At 35.9% G+C, this 19,366-nt stretch overlaps 1 protein-coding gene across 1 annotated transcript in view; it reads left to right on the forward strand.

Annotated features, from left to right (window-relative positions):
- The first annotated feature begins 3,412 nt into the window (after positions 1 to 3,412).
- The window catches only part of LOC139693879 (transforming growth factor beta receptor type 3-like), a 42,342-nt gene continuing 26,388 nt past the window's right edge, over positions 3,413 to 19,366 (forward strand). Inside the window, exons 1-7 of the mRNA XM_071592195.1 lie at positions 3,413 to 3,708; positions 4,457 to 4,514; positions 5,203 to 5,382; positions 10,075 to 10,343; positions 13,057 to 13,272; positions 16,068 to 16,233; positions 19,124 to 19,250. Of these exons, the coding sequence (XP_071448296.1) occupies positions 5,280 to 5,382; positions 10,075 to 10,343; positions 13,057 to 13,272; positions 16,068 to 16,233; positions 19,124 to 19,250 (881 nt within the window). The 5' untranslated portion in view covers positions 3,413 to 3,708; positions 4,457 to 4,514; positions 5,203 to 5,279. The remainder of the gene's footprint in view (positions 3,709 to 4,456; positions 4,515 to 5,202; positions 5,383 to 10,074; positions 10,344 to 13,056; positions 13,273 to 16,067; positions 16,234 to 19,123; positions 19,251 to 19,366) is intronic.

Here is a 19,366-nt window from a genome sequence, read left to right on the forward strand (position 1 = left end):
GGAAAGATAATGCGAGCAATCCTCTTTTTTCCTCAAGCTTTAAAAGTAATAATAGATCTTTGTTGAGCATTATAAATATTGTTATTCAATGTTCACTTAAATAGGTCAGCGACTTGACTTTCCTTTGAAGTAAACCATCTCACGGAAAAATGTGAAGTCATCTACCAAGAAGGGATTTCAAAATGCGGCTCTTAGTAATACAGGGTACATAGGTTGCAGGGAGGAGAGGGAGTCTAAAATATCTCCCAATGTAACGTCAATTACGTACAGTTTCCCAAGTGTTGTGAATAACGAAGTTTCTATGAATATCTATGAAATAAAATTGGGAAATAAGAATGTCTTTCTTTGCAGAAGGGGATACTAAGTTATTTAATGCCGTCAACATTTCCCATCAAGTAATGGTCAAATCAGTGGTTTCTCTCATATGATCTCGTGCATCGGTGTTTGTCGGAGAAAACGCCGTTTCCTCTCCATTGTGTCCGGTAGTAGGGGGTTCCACATTTCTGTGGCATTAAGGGTGGGGATCACAAGTTGTATGGCCATTGATTAATACAATTTTCCCCTTATTGCTTTCCAGTTCTGTATTACCTGTCTTGGTAATGGTGGTTGTCTATCGTACAATCGTGTCTAACATGGTTCATTGTTATTCTCTACTTTTTAGTATACCCGAGAAGTTTTACAGTGGGTGAAATTAACATTCGTTTGGAACTAAGTTTTCCGCTAGTATGTATATTTGCACGTCTTTTCCGAGTTTTTTTGTGACTGTTTTTCTTCTCCCCCAACCATTTAAACACCCTTCCTCCCCCTAACCTGTTCAATCTGGTGCTGGCACCCTCTGTCATAAACCTTTTTGGTGGATTGCGGGGCATTGAAGTAGATGTAGTAACCAACCTGAAACTGTGGCTTCCAGTTTAAATTTACATGTTATTCCGATGGCCATTTTTGTAATTCATCAATGGACCAACCCGGAATCCGTAAATATTCTGCGGAAAAATAACCCAGATATAATTTGGGTTGCACGAAGTGATGATTAGTGGCAACATACGGAGCTGAGTAATATGTTCCAATATATTTAGTAAATACTTTTCATATTCCTTATTAACTAATAACATGTGTAATGGAACGGGAACCCTCCCAATCGTTCGGATGGCACGTCGGGAGCACCTACGTCGACGTAGGTACAAGCGTATTTCCCGTTGGGATTTGATTAGGGTGATGAAGAATTCAAGTTTTATTGCCGATATAGGAGCAAACTATAACATAGTGGTCAATTTATTTATTTATTAAAAATCCACATGTGCTGATAGACAGTCAGGTGGCACACAAGTCCCAAATAATCACGACGGTAAAATCAGTCATTAAACAAAAGCACACTTTTATTCATGCAATGACTCGGGAGTCTACACATTTGCAGGATATATAGAGAAAAATATTTCTACTCAATTTGTAAAAATGATTTCGAAGACAAGCTGCAAAAGATAAATGGTTTAAATTGGCAAGTGTCTATGGTACAGCGTGAATCACTCAGCCACAATACCTCATTGCAATAGTATGGAAGCATTCGGTTTTCCATTCATCGAATGAAAGAGCCGACATAAATTCGGCAAAGAATACTTCATCAAACTGGTCAAGCCCGAATTTGGAATCCAACGGCAAATGAGAGATGCTCAATGGACTGACAACGTCGGAAGAAGCAAGACGAGATCGCACCGTCTCCTCATTGAAGTCACGTATCTCGATGCACGTCAGCAATGCTAGTGATCATCCAAGGGGGTGAGTAGATGATGCAAATACATACATACGTGCGGGTGTTTGCTTAGATGTCAGAGTTTAATTAAAATAAGTACCAAGACAAATTGTAACGTGAATCAAACACTCGGAAATGTATGCGGTGTTTTGAGAGGGCAGGAAAAAGGAGAGGGATAAAAAATATATCCTAAATTAACAAATATGCATTAAACATAAACCCTCGCTCCCAATTTTACTGATAACCTCAGTATTTTCAACTCGCTGGGATGCTTTGCAATTGTTATTGTCCTTGAATATCCGGCAGAAATATTTACTACATTCACTTATCATTGTAATTATTGTGGGAAATAATGGTGCTTCGTTCATACTGGGCATCATCATTAAAATATGGTAAAAGCAAACGAGCGCCCTTTAGGTATTGACAGTTAGTTCGTACCAGCTACTTTTCTAGGGCGAGCGAATTGGTCAGAATACCTCGCTGCACAATATGAGCGAAACAGATATTGACGATAGCCAAATTACAAATGGGCTACTAATATCACGAACGTAGTCTTCTTTGCCAACGCTACTGGTAAAGGGTAACTTCGCTGCTATTTTTCCCCGAGTTTAAATCTGGTCACCTTACAATTACCAAGAAAATATTTTTTCCTGATAATGGCATAATGATAGCCCGAATAGAGCGTAAACGCATTAACTAACACACTAGTGCGAAAATGACGAATTGAAAAATAATGATTAGTAGATACGAATGTTCACTGTCAATTCACACACATTTATATATTTCATATTAATTTAGTAGGTATATAGATTACTGGTAACCAAAAATATCGAAATGAGACATTTTATGCAACTGGTAAAAACTGTGACAAAAGTGGACAAGATCGTCTTCAACAGTCCATTGCCGATTTCATCTAATCACTTGTTTATAATTTATGCATGAGAATTACAAATATGGCGAGCAAAACATGGTATCAAAACTTGCCATTATGATAATACGCGGTTTTCTCTCAGAGAGCCTTCGTTCAATTCATTAATTTTCGAAATGAAGTGAATTCACAAAAATGTCATATTAAAGGCGGCAACCTAACATCCGCTGGTAAGGCACATGGCTATTGCTGTCACAGGGTTGCCTCAATGGCAGATAAACTGAAATGCTCTTTTCATCGAAAAAAGGTACCGAAACAAATAGTAGTTCTAACAGAATTAAATTCACCTGTACGATATTTGTCTGGCATATCTTCGGTCGTAGTAGCCATCCATATCCCTGATTACGTTTTGTATTAATCGTTTCCCTGGCCAAATGTCGATTTAAAATGCTGATATTTTTGGGGGAACTGAAAGTGAGCATTATCTTAGCCAAATAACGTTTAAAAATTCCTTCCAAATAAGAGTACGAAAAATATTGCTCTTTTCTCAATTTTCATTCCATATTAACCCTGGGTAAACAACTTATTTGGTCCTGCTTCCCTCTATCGTCAATAATGAACACTACTTATCAAGCGAGAAGCCACGCCTGAATAATTACTGAACTGAGCACCATCTGTCGGTGATATGTATAAGCTACTGTGAAGACGCGTAGCCACCGTAATAAATGTATAGCAAAAATATGCCGATGACTTGATTAATAATGGTTTTTTTGTGCCCCGAGTTTCGAAACGTTTAACAAGAATTTTTGTGTCCCAACGCCGATGATGGATTGAGTTAGCGAACAGTACATCGTTAGAGTTACCCAATGGATCCAAATTTATATGGTGTTTACATAGATAATTCACTTTGAAGACTTAAGATTTCTCAACGACGGAACAGGGGTCAATGGTTGACAAGATGAACTAGTTAGTTGCGTCATAGCCCAGAGTTGAGCCCATGAGGCATAGTGGCCATTGAGAACTTATCATGAGGATGATAACTAAACCTACCATCTCTCTCTAACTGGTACAGGCGAAGATATAACCTAAAATGGTAAGCCGTCAAATTTTGGCAGAACATTGTGCAAATCGGGTCATGGTGTTAAACATGAACAAGCTAATTTAGGTACCACTCAATGACATTTTATCTGTGAGAATCGCCGAATTTGTTTTATTTTTGCGAAGTGCAAATTCGCTGAGGTGTTTGTGACGTATAAATGTGCCTCAGTGCTGGAATAGTGTCGGGGGTACATTGCTTATGTGCCCTCTGTCAAACGAAAGCTCCGATGTTATTGCTATTTTGGTGGTTTTCGTGTGGAATTTTATTTGGTGTTGACACACCTTGTTGAAATGCAGTTATTGTGTTATCTTCGGACGTCTATGTCATTAAAGTTGATTTCTATTGTTGGTAGGCGGAGTTCAAATATTTTTTATTTAAATTTCTCAGGCGAGAATTTGATGTTTGTTTACCGACTACGTGCCAAATTGTATTGCTTATTGAATTAAATTACAACTGGCACATCTATTTTCATCAAAGTTTTAATTCATATTTTAATGTTGTCATAACGGCCGCATGTATTCTGTTACACGTTGAACAATAATGAATGCTTAAAAATAATTCAGTTTTAAAAATGGATTTGTGTAATTGGAGTATACTTAATGTTCATATTGTGAAAAGATGTATGGATCAATTTTAGGCCATTTTGCATAGGATGAGTGTTTGGATAAAGATCATTAATGATAAGTTAACTTGACGAAATTGTAACTGTGTAGGCCCTAAAAATATCCCTATTGTTTTTTAGGTCTTTGATCAACTGAAGGATGTGACCAGTTATTTAAGTTGGACAAAATATGATTCAGGTTGGTGACTCTCTGATAGTATATTCTTTATTTGCATTTGACAGGTGTCCCTGAATACTGAAGTTTAAACTTGCTGTAATGCTGTCTAATGTAATCATTAATTTGAATTAGTTAAATAAACCTGTTGCTTTTAATGATACAAATTTTAACCAGAAATACTATATTTTTTCAAATTGTAGGATTGTAATATTTTATAAAAGTAAACACTCACTAATGACTTAATTTGTCTGGCCCTCATGGTCTTAGCTCCCCGTAATCATGATCTATTCAGTACCATTTAATGCACTGTATTTCCGGTTTATTTAGAATAGTAAACATTCGCATTATGATGCAATGCAGATATGTCATTTTCAGTACCCCTTTCCCTCTCTCGGATAAAATTTCATTATTATTGACTCTATCTTGTAAATGAATCTGGAGTAAAGTCAGGGATTAATCAAAATTTTAATAGCTTAAAATATTGATTATGGTGAACTCCTAATTTTTCATTAATGAAGGAACGCTCAATGCTCAGGGGCATGCAGCTTTTGCACAGTCCCTAATAATAGCTTTGCCGTGTGTCAATTTCCCTTAGTTTTTACAATGTTGCATGCAGAATTTATTGAATATGATAAATACATGTGTATCAGTTGGTAGACTGATATTCAAAAATATGTTCAGTAAATACCATTCATTCTTTTTTTTACAGCTTTATATGGCTCCTTACTACGTGGGCATCACGGGGATATTGTGTAAAACTTAAACACCCATATACAGGGGCGACCCATGGGCATGGAGTTATTACTCCTGCCCCTAATTCCTTGCGTCATGGCCTTTCATTGGTTCCTATTTCTCTGCATGGCTCCCAGCATTTCTGCCGAGGCCTCAGGTAACTATTACTACTTTCACTGAAGGGTGAAGGTCTACATTCTAATATACATGGTTTTCCATAGAAAGTGTCTTTACCATTTCTTTGCATAAATATGTTGCAAAGGTATTAGTATGGGTGGTAAACCCAACTCAGGCTGCAGCTTTTTGGAGTTGAAAGGTCTTTACATTCTGACCAAGTTTGTCAATATCATGCATGACTACTAATGATGGCATTAAGCATTTGGATTGAGATATTCTTTCTGAAATATAAAAGATAATGACAAGGAATAATCCTGGAAAATTCTAAGTTATATGTCAACTTAAAAGATGTTACCAATCTTTTTTGACAATGTTTGTTTACATATTTTTAATCATTAAATGTCATCTAGCCTAAATGACATGTACTTTTATATGACTACTGAAGAAATCAACCTCCAATTTAAAAAAAATAAAATTCAGTGTCTTAATTTAAATGTAGCATATTTTTTGGACTAGGGCCATTAGTGCCACTTGCATTAATGTCTTGTATATAAAAAATAGGGACAAAAATCTGCAAGGATGGAGAAATATTCCCTACGTTGGCAGTAAGTAAGGCCGTTTTGCTTTTCAAAAAGAATTCTGATTGCATTTAATTCTTGGGGTATTGCTTATAAAATAACTGTTTTTTGCCCTCTATAATCTGCTCTCGGGAGTTAATTTGTGTACTGTCATTTTATTTAAAAAAAAATATTTTTGCCAAATTTGTCTCTTTTATATCTCAATATATTATATAAATCCTGGTATTGGATGTTGGGTTGGGATTTTTCCAATGAATAAAATCCTGAATCTATATTAAATAGCTTTCAATTAAGAAATAAAAAATTAATTCACGATGGGAATTTTTTCCATTGAATTATTTTTGCAAGTGGTTAATAATAGACTACTTGGCCAACATGAGATTCAGGGAGGAGCTGTCCATAAAGTAAATGGCTGATATAAGAAAATGAAAAGTTACTATAACTCTCAATAACTTCACCTTTTGTTTTTTCAAAGCCAAAATTGTTTGTTGAATAGTGGTTGTGTCAGCCTTTTGCCAGTCCTGGATATTCTATGATAATTTATCTTAGTTACACATTTTAAAAAAAGTGTTGTTCCCAAAAATTTTATGCCTGTATAATTTATAATCATTATTATTATATATGAATGGTTTATTAGGCTGTATTATCATGTAAAAGCATTGCAGATAGTTGGTGCTTAAGTGAAATGATGTCAGTAACAACTGGGTTTAAAGGACTCAAGAAATCCACAAATTTCCAAGGGTAATTGTGGATGTAGGATTTTACATTAGAAATACTATTACTGTGTGAATGAATGTACATTGAAATATAAGGGTAAACTGAGCTTTTATTTTGGTGGAGTTAGGAATTTTATCTTTCCCTTTTAGAAAGGTTTGTAATGTGGTACTATGATGACAAAAAAGTGCGTTTGCCTAAGGTCATTCAAAAGTGACATAATATATGGGCCTAAGTCATGCATGGTTCTTTATGCTATTTTGGCATTTATACTATTTGAAAGTTGCATTTACCTAATTTATGAATCCTTGTAGAATACAAAAGTGCAGAATTTAAGGCAAACGATGTGAACGCAATTACTGTGTATAAAATCGTATTGGTCTCTACATTGATACTGTTAATGGTAAGTGGGAGAGGTGCCTATAAATACCATCGTCATTTTATTCCCCACAGTTAATATCACAAAAATAGTAATATTTGCTTGTTAGATTTATAATAATAAATGTTAGTATTTATTTCTAATTTCATTAATATTTTTGTGGTACCTGGAAGAATTTGTTATAGTGAGGAATAGTAAGGGATTCAATCACTCAATTCCATCAAATAAATTATGCCCAGGGTAATCTGCAGTAATGAATTTGGGTGGATTGCATTTGTCGTTCAAAATGTCTTAATTTTAATACTGTTGCATTTTGTGGATCTCATACTTCATAAATGTAAGTCTGCCTCTCTTTCTTTTTGTATTTGTGAGTAAATAATGGTAATATTTCATGTGAAACCGGTGAAAATTTTGCTGAGTTCAGTTTTAAAGTCTTGAATTTGTTTTTGTGACATGAACAAATGCATATTTAGTGCAGTCGTATTGTTTGCACACATGCTAATAAGGTATCTGGAAGCATGTATTTACCCTTCTTTATCAGTTATAAGCAGTAATTTATCAAAGCTAAACTCAGCTGTAAAATATAAATAAGGGTCTTTTCTGTACCAACATGTTAACCGTTATAATTATCTGTATATTTTCAAGTGCCCAGGAGTGCATTCTATCCATCATGGGCAAAGCTAATGCAAAAAACTGGTGAATTAACATGCCCTAGGTTTTATGTGATTGTTATTCACCTTGGAAATACTTGAAATCATGTGCCATACTTTGCCATGCTTGATATTATATGCATGTAAAAAAGCAGTCAGTGATTATTTGTCGTAGGAATATGGTATGCAAAAATGTTTTCTTGTATATAGCCTAAATTTTAGTTGTCCTTTTCATTATAACTCATTTCAATAAAATGTTGATTAATTTGTTTCATGAAACTGACGTAGGGATATAGGATAGTATGACCATATGTGTAATACATTTATAGTAATAACAAAGCTTCACACACCCCAAGCTATAGCCTCAGTCTGTATGGTGGTGTAGCCAATGCCATGCTAGCTAAATCTCTAGGAAGGATGATATTTGACGAAATTCACTCCAAAATCCTTCTATAAAATCTTGTTTATCATCTTCGTGAATGCCTCTTATTTCTCTGTGTTTAATTAGTCTACCTTAGGGTCTGATATTCCACGCAGCTTAAGTTGTTCTCAGGATCATAAACAAAAGGATAGAGAGTAGGGCAAATGTCCACTTAGGGGAGGATCAGTTTGGATTTAGGATGGGGAGAGATACGCCTGATGCCATTGCAGTAATGAGATTATTAATCGAGAGGAATATAGAACACAACCAGGAGGTATTTGCCTGTTTGTACATTTCGAAAAAGCATTTGATAGAGTGAATTGGGAAAAACTAATGAGTATTCTGCAGAAAATAGGAATAGATTGGAGGGAAAGGAGGCTAATCCACAACCTGTACATGTCTCAGACTGCTCAGGTGCGGGTGGGAAATGGGTAGTCCGGATGGGCAGTGTTAGGAAGAGGTGTGAGGCAGGGTTGCCCATTTTCACCGTTGCTGTTAAACCTGTATGTAGAGGAAATGTTTAAAGAGGCATGGGAAGAACTCGAGGTAGGAATGAAAGTGGGCGGGGAATTCGTAAAATCAGTTAGGTTTGCTGATGACCAAGCTTTAGTTTGTCAGTCAGCCAAGGGGCTGCAAGCATTGCTGAGTGAATTGGAAATTCAGTGCGACAGGTATGGGATGAAAATCAATATTAATAAAACTAAGGTTATGCGATTTTCTAGAAAGAAAAAGGCTAAGCTAAACATTAAAATAGGAGGGCAAAAAATACAGCAGGTAGAACAGTTTACGTATCTCGGTAGTGTTTTGGACCAGCAAGGTCAAAGTAGTAGGGACGTAAGGAGAAGAATTGCATTAGCCAAAGAGGCTTTCACAAGGAGGAGGGAGTTGATGACAGGGACGTTAAGTAAGGATGTTAAGAAAAGACTCGTAAAAACTTTGATATGGAGCGTAGCTATGTACGGTGCGGAAACGTGGTCATTGAAGCTGGAGGATAGACGTAGACTGGAGGCTTTTGAAATGTGGGTGTGGAGAAGAATAGAGAAGGTGAAATGGACAGAGATAAAAACCAATGAGGAAGTACTTGGTATGGTGGGCGAAGAGAGGGGTTTGTTGGGAGAAATCCTATGGAGGCAGGGAAAGTGGATGAAGGGGGTATTGGCCAGCAGTGGGATGTTGAAGACTGTAATTGAGGGTAGAATGTTAGGCAAACGAGGAAAGGGAAGGAACAGGATAAGGATGTTGGACGGGATGAGGGGAGGAAGGTACTCGGAGCTGAAGATGGACCTGGTGTAGAGTAGGATGTTGTGTTTTGCTAGGGGTCACAATTTATTTAATTAGTAATTTTGTCCATCCAAAAACCTACCTTAACCGGTAGATTACCTGATAATAATAATAATAGGGTCTAAATTATCCAAATGGAGAACCTTGTTGGGATTTCTGATACGTTTCACCTGGCAGCTCAATTTCAGTTGATTTTCATCACTAATCCCTCAAAAATGTAGTATCAGAGTGATTGCTCAGTGTTACGTCATTTTTTGTACTCCTTTTCTGATGTTACTAACCAGAAGAAAAATAAAGCTCATGAAATTAAACACACAAGACTTAGGCATGAAAGACAGAAATACTGAGGAAGAGGGCTAATGACTTGTTTCGTGATGATTGTAAGCCATTAATGAAAGCACAGGATGTGAAAGCTTCTGTTTAGTTTGTATTGGGTAATCCACTAATTGCTTTATAAAAATTATAATTGTTGTCATAGATACATTTATTGGGTAAACTTGTAAGATTTTCCTTTGATCATTTCGAGTAGTTTTAAGTGCCTTGAAACACATTAAAAAAACTAGGAAGTGAAGTTGAACCTAGCAACTGTGAATTAGATTAAACGATTTTTTTTACTCGTTCTGTTTTGTCTCCTCATGAGAGATTGTGAAAATTCATAATAATAAGCGCTCTTATATTCTGGTGGAATATTAATAATTTCTACTTTCAGATCCAGTGCTGTGTGTCGTGCAGTCACCATTGGAGACTCCTTATTTCACACCCTGGCTTACTCTTCCTCGGCCAGCTCTTGGTTGCTCATCTCCGTACCGACTCAGGATTGAGGACAAAGCCACTATGGAGGTCCATGTGCTTCACTTGGTGCACTTTGGGGATGGAGCAGATAAAGAAAATGAGTCCCAGGCTTCATTCCCAACTACTCACGAGGCAACCAGACACCAAAGATCTGCTAATAAAAGAAACAATCGTAAAAGCAAGCACGTAAGTGATGATTGCTCCAGTGCTGTGCAGTTTTATTTTTATTATTTCACATTATTTCTCAAAATCCCCTTTTGAGTATTCAGATTCTGTTTCTATGTATGTCCGGTAGAATTTCGCTCTTGGGTTCCAATGTATTATATTAAATCAAAGAATAGTCAGCTTTCATGAAGCGGTTGTTTTTGATGGATGGGTGTTACACCTTGCTGTAAATATGGACTTGAAGACAAAGCTTTAATTTATCCTGAATATTTGATGAAATGATCATTATGTGTTTTTTCCACCCTCCTTAACTCCGGTTTATGGAATATATGTGCACAATTAAATTGTATAGATCCATGAAAATAAACTACCTGGAAAAGACTATAATTATTAATTAAAATTAACTTTTCAATATTATCATTTAAAACATAATTTCGGGGTACATAGATGTCTGAAAATCATAGCTGAATTCAAATAATTTAGCTGCATAAATGTGGCAATGATTCTTACTTCTTAGCTCTTAGATCAGAACTTTTTTCAGGTCCTGCATTTGAATTCATAATAATGAAGAGAGGCGTTTAAAATGTCTTTGCTTGGAACTGCTACTACTCAAGTTCTTTAAGCCCCTTTTCAGTTGAAATTTTCCTTCTGGCAACATGTTTCTCTTGATATTGTAACATTTGTCTCACCATTACATAATGCATGTATTCACGCTATTTGGATAACATTGGCCCATAAATTTAAGAATAGTAAATACCACTTTAAACAAAGGCATTCATGTTTGATTCTATAAGAAATGATTTCTTTGTGACCACATAATACAACTGTTTTACAAAATGTTCTTTAAAATTAAGTTACTTTGATCTTTTAATAAATTCAAGTAACTTTCACACATGTTTTTGTTTATTTTTCCCTTTGAATTATCTACTTATTCACCAAAATTTTTTAATTTTGGCCTCATCTCAAAAGTAAATAGAGGAAGGCAAATTTTTTTTAAACCATTATGATTGACATGGCTTTTCACCATTACCTGAGGTACAGATTTACTACCAACCATTGTCCTAAAAAAATAGCCCACCACATTTAATCACAATCACAGAGCAGTATACCGTGCCCTGGGGAGAGATATTTGTTGTATGTCAGTCATTGTATCAAGTTGCAACCGGGAGCATTAATGTTTTCTCACTATCAAAGGTACTCATTATGGGCTGGTTTACAGCAAGATATTACAGAAGTTTCCTTATAATGCAGCTACTCATTTTATTTCTTTTAGGACCTTTGCTGCTCTTTTTCTATTATTTGAGCCTTCAAACACAGTTAAGCAAAGTTAATCTACCACCTTTAATTAGCACTGACCCTATTTCCCTCAAGCACCGCAATGAAACCAATTGGTGTATGTAGCTGAAGCTTAAACAGCAGTCTAGTGAAGGATGAGGTTTACTAGAAGCAAACTTTTCCTGGTACTATGAGTGCCATCTCTTAGGTTTTCTGAGGAATTTTTGACTGACCTACATAAAAAATGAAAATGGAAAAGGTCTATTCTACATATTCCTTCATGATTTAACCCTGGCTGCCTAATGTGCACTGCAAGGTGGCAGCCCCTAGGATTCAGTGTGATGTTCTGAAAAAAACTACCATATTTACCTGTAATTATTATGCATTTACCTCTTCAAATAAAATTTAGGTTGGAAACAAGACAATCTTACATGTTTTGATATTCGTGCCTTTCATCTTTAGTAATCACCATTGAACAGTCATTGGCATATAAGAATTATCCTATATGGCAATAGATGGGCGTTAATTATAAAAATAATGAGTTAAGGCTAAAATCTGAGAAATTAGCCTACTAAGAACCTTGTTTCTTCTTGACCCAGATGTACTCCATTTTTACAGGTTGTTTTGGATATAAATAAAAAATTCAGTTATTTTTGTCATAATTTTAGCAAATGTTGTTGCTAGAAATTTTTGCTCCAATAATTAAATTGTAACAGTCGAACCTTATGTGGAATTAATGCATTGTAATGGAGAGACTACTCTTCTTTCACTTTCTTCATTAAAAGTCTTCAGATAATTAACTAAAAATCTGACCCTTGTGAAAAATTTTCCCATGAAACATCATTGGCCTCCATTTGATATGTTGCCTTGTATTCCATAGTATCCACTAGTATTTCCTAGTATCCCTATGACTAGTATTCCATGCGTCAAAATATTTTAAAATATGAATTTATGTTGAAAGAAAATGTAAAAAAAATCACGCCCTTCCATTAATATACTTAAACATTCTCGTGTCATTCTTGGTCATTTTGAATAAACAGGAATTCACCATTGTCTTGTAGCTGTCTAGTAAATATCTGTCGTGGTTTGCTATGGGTCTTCGTGAACAATAAAGTCACTGCATTATTCAGTGTTTAATGATGTTCAGAATTACAATATAAACTTTATGTTTACCTTAATAACCAGAAAGTAGGTGTAGGTCACCATTTTTCACTATTTTTTTCTCCATTTAATGTTGAAGGAAACTTTGACATTAACAGAATTGGCGATGAAGAGTCTCACATATGGCTATATTTTCTCCTAAATGTATCGTATTACATCTGGCCTATGCCTATGTAAACTCATAATTCTAGAGAGTCTCTGGCTTTTGGGTGTTCCTTTTAATATGGTCATTTTTCTGTCACTCTGGCATCAGTGAATTGCAAATACTTATCATCTCTTGTATTTTTTTTAACCGCAGAAATTGAATTCTGCCTCAAACTCTCACCTACCTCCCGTCGACATGACAATGAATGGGCTGTGGTGGGATTGGAGTGGTGCAGATGATGGGACTCCTGCAACACTTCCTCCCCCCATCTCTCTCTCCACTTTGGTGCTTGTCCTCTTTTCTGACTATCCTATCAAGTGGAGACTGCATGCCCTCGCTCTCCCACAGACCTCAAAGCTCATCATTCAGGTAAATTCATTGCCCAATAATCAGCATGAGATATTTAACATTATGTAATATACGAGGGCAGTTCATTTAAGAGTGATCATATATTTTTAAGTGTATGATTTATTGCATAAGCATTTGATCAACTTGCAATTTGCACTTTGCAGCTGATGCAATACTGGGGCCTAATCAATGAAACTTGTACCCTGTATGCATTTTTAATTAAGCGAGCAATATGTCATAAGATTAAATTTTTTTACAATAAATTGATCAAATAAAAATTTTGGTCAATTTTCATTGAAAAGCTCTCCTGGTTTGTTGGTTTTTCTTTAGATGTATTATTTGTTGTCATTTTCATTGTAAATGTTAAATAGATTTGTAAAAATGTTCTTGATCTAATCCTATGACTTGTCAACCTATTGTTGATGTAAAAATATTTCCTCAAGTAATTAAAAATCATCAAACGTTTGTGATTTGCAATAGTTTCATGTGTACATAATAAAGGGATTGTGTTTCCCCTATTCTTTCTCTGCAAAACATCTCCATTGGCGCCATAATATTTTTAATGAAACCTAAATATAACAAACATTTGAGGATTGGTTAAATTTATTTGGTTTGTCAATGTTTCGTTTGATCTTATTCATGTTATCTAATAAAAAAAGCCATTAATATTGAGAAATCGGCCATTAAAATGGTGGCACTAGGTATTAAATTTTTAAAAAGTTAAATTAATTACTTCCGTTATGAATGTATATCAGTTGTTATGAATTTTTTAAGCCTAATTTCTCTCGTGAAATTGATCAATTTTTGTGCAGGTCAAGAGATTATTGTTGCTGTGACATCATAATCGCATGATTATCTAGAATAAAAATTTTCAATTTCCTATGGAAGATGCTTGCAAAATAGGCCTAGAAAGGAACTTTTCTTTACTTCACCTTTAGACCGTAATTGGTGTGTGCACTTTGCTGAGAATTGTTGTTGTCAGAGAATTTATAATTCGGTCTGTTTTACCTGAATTATGTTAACTTTCATTGAATTGTGCATGATGAGACCTTGAGGACTGTTAATGAACCATTTACACCAAGTGAAGCCTCGAACTGTACAATGTTTACCATGTCAATTTCCCATGCTTGTCCGATAACATTTTTGATGCCATTTCAAAGATGATTCTAAAAGTGTGCCAAGACCTTTATTGTCAGTTATTTTGTTAATTGCGGCTTACCTTATGCTTTCTCCTCAAGGATTGGAATGAAGGGAATGCGTATATGCACTACAATGACTTAGGTCAGAGAATCGTTGGGTACCCTTCTGTCATGTCCGATCATGAAAATCATTGAAATTCATGTATCATTGCCAGGAGAGCCAAAGGAAGAACATGTTGAAAGAATAAGTATCTGAAAGTAAAATACTGCTGATAATGTGAAGATCCAGTAAGACTCCTTGGCATATTGTGTGTAGAAATTCCTCTAAGTTTTGCAACGGGCTGTTCTCCATTCTCTATCATGTATCAATGCTTAACTTGTCTCTAGGCCAAGAGTGAACTCGGGGCAAGGGCGGAAGACCCGAGAGATTTCTAATTTTAAGATGCATTTTTTTTAGTAATAGTGTTTTTTATGGTGTTTTAAAGGTATTAATAGTTGGTGGACCGTTTAAGGTAAGTTTTGAATGGACACAGTAAAACTAATGAGTATATTGCAGAAAATAGGAATAGATTGGAGGGAAAGGAGGCTAATAGGCAACCTGTACATGTCTCAGACTGCTCAGGTGCGGGTGAGGAACGGGGAGTCCGAATAGGCAGTGTTAGGAAGAGGTGTAAGGCAGGGTTGCCCATTATCACCGTTGCTGTTCAACCTGTATGCAGTGGAAATGATTAAAGAGGCATGGGAAGAACTGGAGGTTGGAATAAAAGCCCGCAGGGAAGTTGTAAAACCAGTTAGTATTAAGGGAAGAGTCAACCCCAGCCATACTCATAAATGGGCAAAGGATAGGTGAATGAAATTAGAGAAGAAAGAGAAAGTAAATAAATAAATTAATAAAGTGTTTGGTAAAATATATGTGGAAAAGCTAAGTATTTCTTTTTCCAGGCTAAGCTTAACATTAAAATAGGAGGGCAAAAAATACAGCAGATAGAACAGTTTACGTATCTCGGAAGTGTTTTTGACCTAAATGGTCAAAGTAGTAGGGAGTTAAGAAGAGGAATCGCACTAGGGAAAGAGGCTTTCACAAGGAGGATGGAGTTGATGATAGGGATGTTGAGTAAGGATGTTAAGAAAAGGTTAGTGTAAACTTTGATGTAGAGCATACCTGTAGTTATGTACGGCATGGAAACATGGTCACTGAAGCAGGGTGATGGACGTAGATTGGAGGCTTTTGATATGTGGGTGTGTTGAAGAATGGAGAAGGTGAAATGGACTGACAAGAAAACAAATGAGGAAGTGCTTGGTATGGTGGGCGAAGAGAGGGGTTTGTTGGGAGAAATCCTATAGAGGCAGGAAAAGTGGATGAAGGGGTTATTGACCGGCAGTGGTATGTTGAAGATAGTAATAGAGAGGAGAATGTTAGGCAAGCAAGGAAAGGGAAGGAACAGGATGGGGATGTTGGGTGGGATGAAAGGAGGAAGAAAGTACACAGAGATGAAGAGGAACTTGTTGTAGAATGGGATGCTGGATTGCATTTTGTTTGGAGATATGTAGTTGGTAGTTTTGTCATACCAAAACCTATCTAAACCGGTAAGTTACCCAATAATAATATAGGGTAACAGTGATGACCAATAATTATATTAAAAAGTGATTACTGCAGCTTATTTTATTTCATTGCAGGTGACTGAAGACTCAGTAGTGGAGAGTAATTTTCCTGTTCAAACGCTGTCTGCCAATTGGTCGAATAAAACTGAGCTCTTGCAGTATGTGCACAGCCATTATGATGCTATTACCTCTTTCACAGAAGTGAATGGTGCTAATCAAATCGATCTCAAAGTTGGCTATGGTAAGTACATTAAAGTATTTTTTTCTTTTGAAGTGACATTTGATGGCTTCTTATTTTTTATTCTTTATCCAAATGCTTCTGGAAGAAATTCCTATATGAGTGAGATATAAAAGGATATCTTAGATCCATAGGTTGTTAGCAGATGCAGTGAGAACTAAAATTTGCAGTCCCTTAATTCATTTAATCCTCCAATGAATGTAATTTCAGCTACCTGTCCATGTACTAGGGGTGTGTTGTTCACAAATGAATTGTTCATGATGAGCGATTAATGGGCATAAACCCTATGGCGTAAATCCTATGCCCCTTGTTCATGGTTCAAAAAGAATGGAAAAATGGGAATACTAGATGATCAAGAACAGTTTCATATAAGAACCATGTAGTTCGTAAAATGAGTGAATTTTGAAGAATGCTTGAAAACAGCAAGAAGGTAGGTAACATGTGAAAAAGGATTCATATGAATTATGGGAAATATGTACTGTGCTTTAAGTTCCATTATAGTGTTTTGGTTGAAAAAAATTGCTTGCCTGGGAGATATCTCCTATGTCACCCTACATTCATTTAGCCTACACTTCAAACCACAATAATTAACCCCCTGCCACCATACCTCAAAGCACAGAATTCAGTACTCTGGGCCCTCATGTATTCCCCATTTCCTCATTCAGTGTATTTGTCAAGGGTCATTAACAATGGCCTGCTCCTGGAATTTTCACCAGCGTTAAATAGCAATTGGAGTAAATCTATTAGAATTAAAATGAGAATTGGACCAGAAAATGCATGAGTGAGCTTTATCCTGAGAAACTGAATGTGGTGCTGAAATTCCTGATTTCAAAACATGAAATCGCCACAGTAAAACCCATTTTTTAAAAGAGAAAAATAGCCGTGAGTAAAATGTTCCACATTTGAATTCTTTTATATTCTTAACTGTAGTCCTTAACTGTTCAATACATGATTGTGTATAATTCTCCACCGAGAGGAAATGGCCTCAACTGTTGTGTGAACTTTATTTATTTTTATTTATTTTATTTATTCAGTATTAGTCCGAAAACAGCCCATTTTGGCCTTTACATCGAACTATTAACAATGATAACAATGGTCACATTCACAAACACCCAAGCCCTAGGTGGAGGAAAACTCACCCAGGCGGGAATCGAGCCCGCGACCCTTGGAATGGCAGATGAGGACGTTAGCCCGCCGCCACCGGGGTCGGCAACCCGCCGACGGTCGGGTTTGATTCCTCGATCACTCCAATCTATGTTGCGAATTTTGTTAATCATTTCGAAGGAAGTCACTGCATCCAGAATAATGTTCATAATTTGTGGATGTATGACCTCATTTAAACTCATTTACCCAATTGTAAATAATTGCAAATACGGGAGCAAATGTGCCATGAACATTATCCAATTCAGCTTTGAACACTTCGTGTTAAGCCTAAAATAGAAGTGTTAAGTGACTGCAGGAGACTCATTTTTTCCGTCTTTCTAAATAAAGTTTGTTGCTTCAATAGACCATGAAAATGAAACTGCGTGATGGATATAGCCTAAACTTTGACTGCGGTCTATTGAGAGATAAGGCTTATTAGAAGCAAACATTTTCCAATGCTCTGGTCATTCAATTTTATCAGCTCATGTAATGAAAGAAAGGCTTGAAAAACCCATGTTTTTGAAAATTATTGACACTTGGGAAAATTCAATTCTAAAATGTATAAGTTAATTAAATGGTTGCAAAAATTATGACAAATAATGATTAATTATGACTTTTCAATGAAAGAAATTTAAAATATTTTTTCTGGATATCCTGTTGGCCTTCAAACTACTCCTACTCTCTGATTGAGTTGTATGTAGGTATAAGCTCCCACTTTGGAAAATACTCTTACATATGGTACAGAGAAACCCATTATACACAGCCTAATATTTATGACTGATGAAAGTCTTGGGTATGACCCTAGGTTTTTCAACCACCATTGTGGTGAGTCATTGAGCCATTACAGATAGGATTCACTTAAATACAGGGAGCGGCAGTATAACTTCCTTTTTTGAAAGGAATGTTACCACACCCTGTATTTATCCATCTGTTCAATGGCTGCTGGAGTTACAGACCTGTTTGTTTATTAATGTTGCATCCAAATGCATCCAGAAGATGCCAATTTTGCTGAATGTGTATTGTGGTTCTGACTGGCAGTTTCACTATCAATAGATGATTTTACCCTTTCACTAGCAGCAGCAATATCAAAACCCACCTTCTTATAGGGTCCAGGATTTTTGGCCTTTGCCAACAGCATTTTATCTTCAATGCCTAAGAATCATAATGTTGACAATGATGATGACTGCTTGTTAGCCAAAATGTGTGTTTATTTACTGGGGATTTCACACACTGTTGGGTGTGTGTGCTTGTGTGTAAGAGTTCATGAATGATGACCCATCTTTCAGATCTCAGTGTATCAGAGTACCTTAAGGCACCGATGTGCCTGACCACAAATGCCAACAAGATTGGATCATAATGCAGAAATTTCAAAGTGAAAAAATCATTTGCCAAAGGGGAATGATTTTCGCTGTAATATTTTTGCATTTTAATGCATATTAGTGGATGCCTCAGCTAAAAGTCAATGTCATGGCATCATCTGCCGTTCTTTGACTATTGAATTACATTTATCTGTCATTGTTTTAGCCTATTATTTTTCTGTTAGATTAGGGAACAAATAGAAAGATATTAATGTAATGAACTAACTACTGAAACTAGAGAGATTCCGACGTACTCTATAGTAAAATGTCTCTCTGTATTGTATGAGTATTCTAGTGCGTTTAAGGATACAATGTATTTGGCTTCCTCTTCCTTTGCAGTTTGTATTAGAGGGTAATTTGATGTAGTTTTTACTGATTTGTTTCTGTTTCAGCTACTGCTGGTTTTAAAGAATGTAACACCAATTCATCAAAGAAGAGTTCAGTGGTGTCAGCATCATTGGCTGTGAAGCAGAAAACTGAAGGCTGCTTCCATGAAAATTACATTGGATATAATCCATGGTGAATATTATAATATTCCTTGTGAATAATTTTACGTTTACCCTTTCTTGAATATTGTTGAGTATGTTTTCCACAACTATATAATATGGTTTATTTTACAATGAAAAAACTATGCT

The sequence above is a fragment of the Hetaerina americana genome, unplaced genomic scaffold (genome assembly GCF_022747635.1).
Source record: "Hetaerina americana unplaced genomic scaffold, ioHetAmer1.1.p SCAF_5, whole genome shotgun sequence".
Taxonomy (NCBI): Eukaryota; Metazoa; Arthropoda; class Insecta; order Odonata; family Calopterygidae; genus Hetaerina; species Hetaerina americana.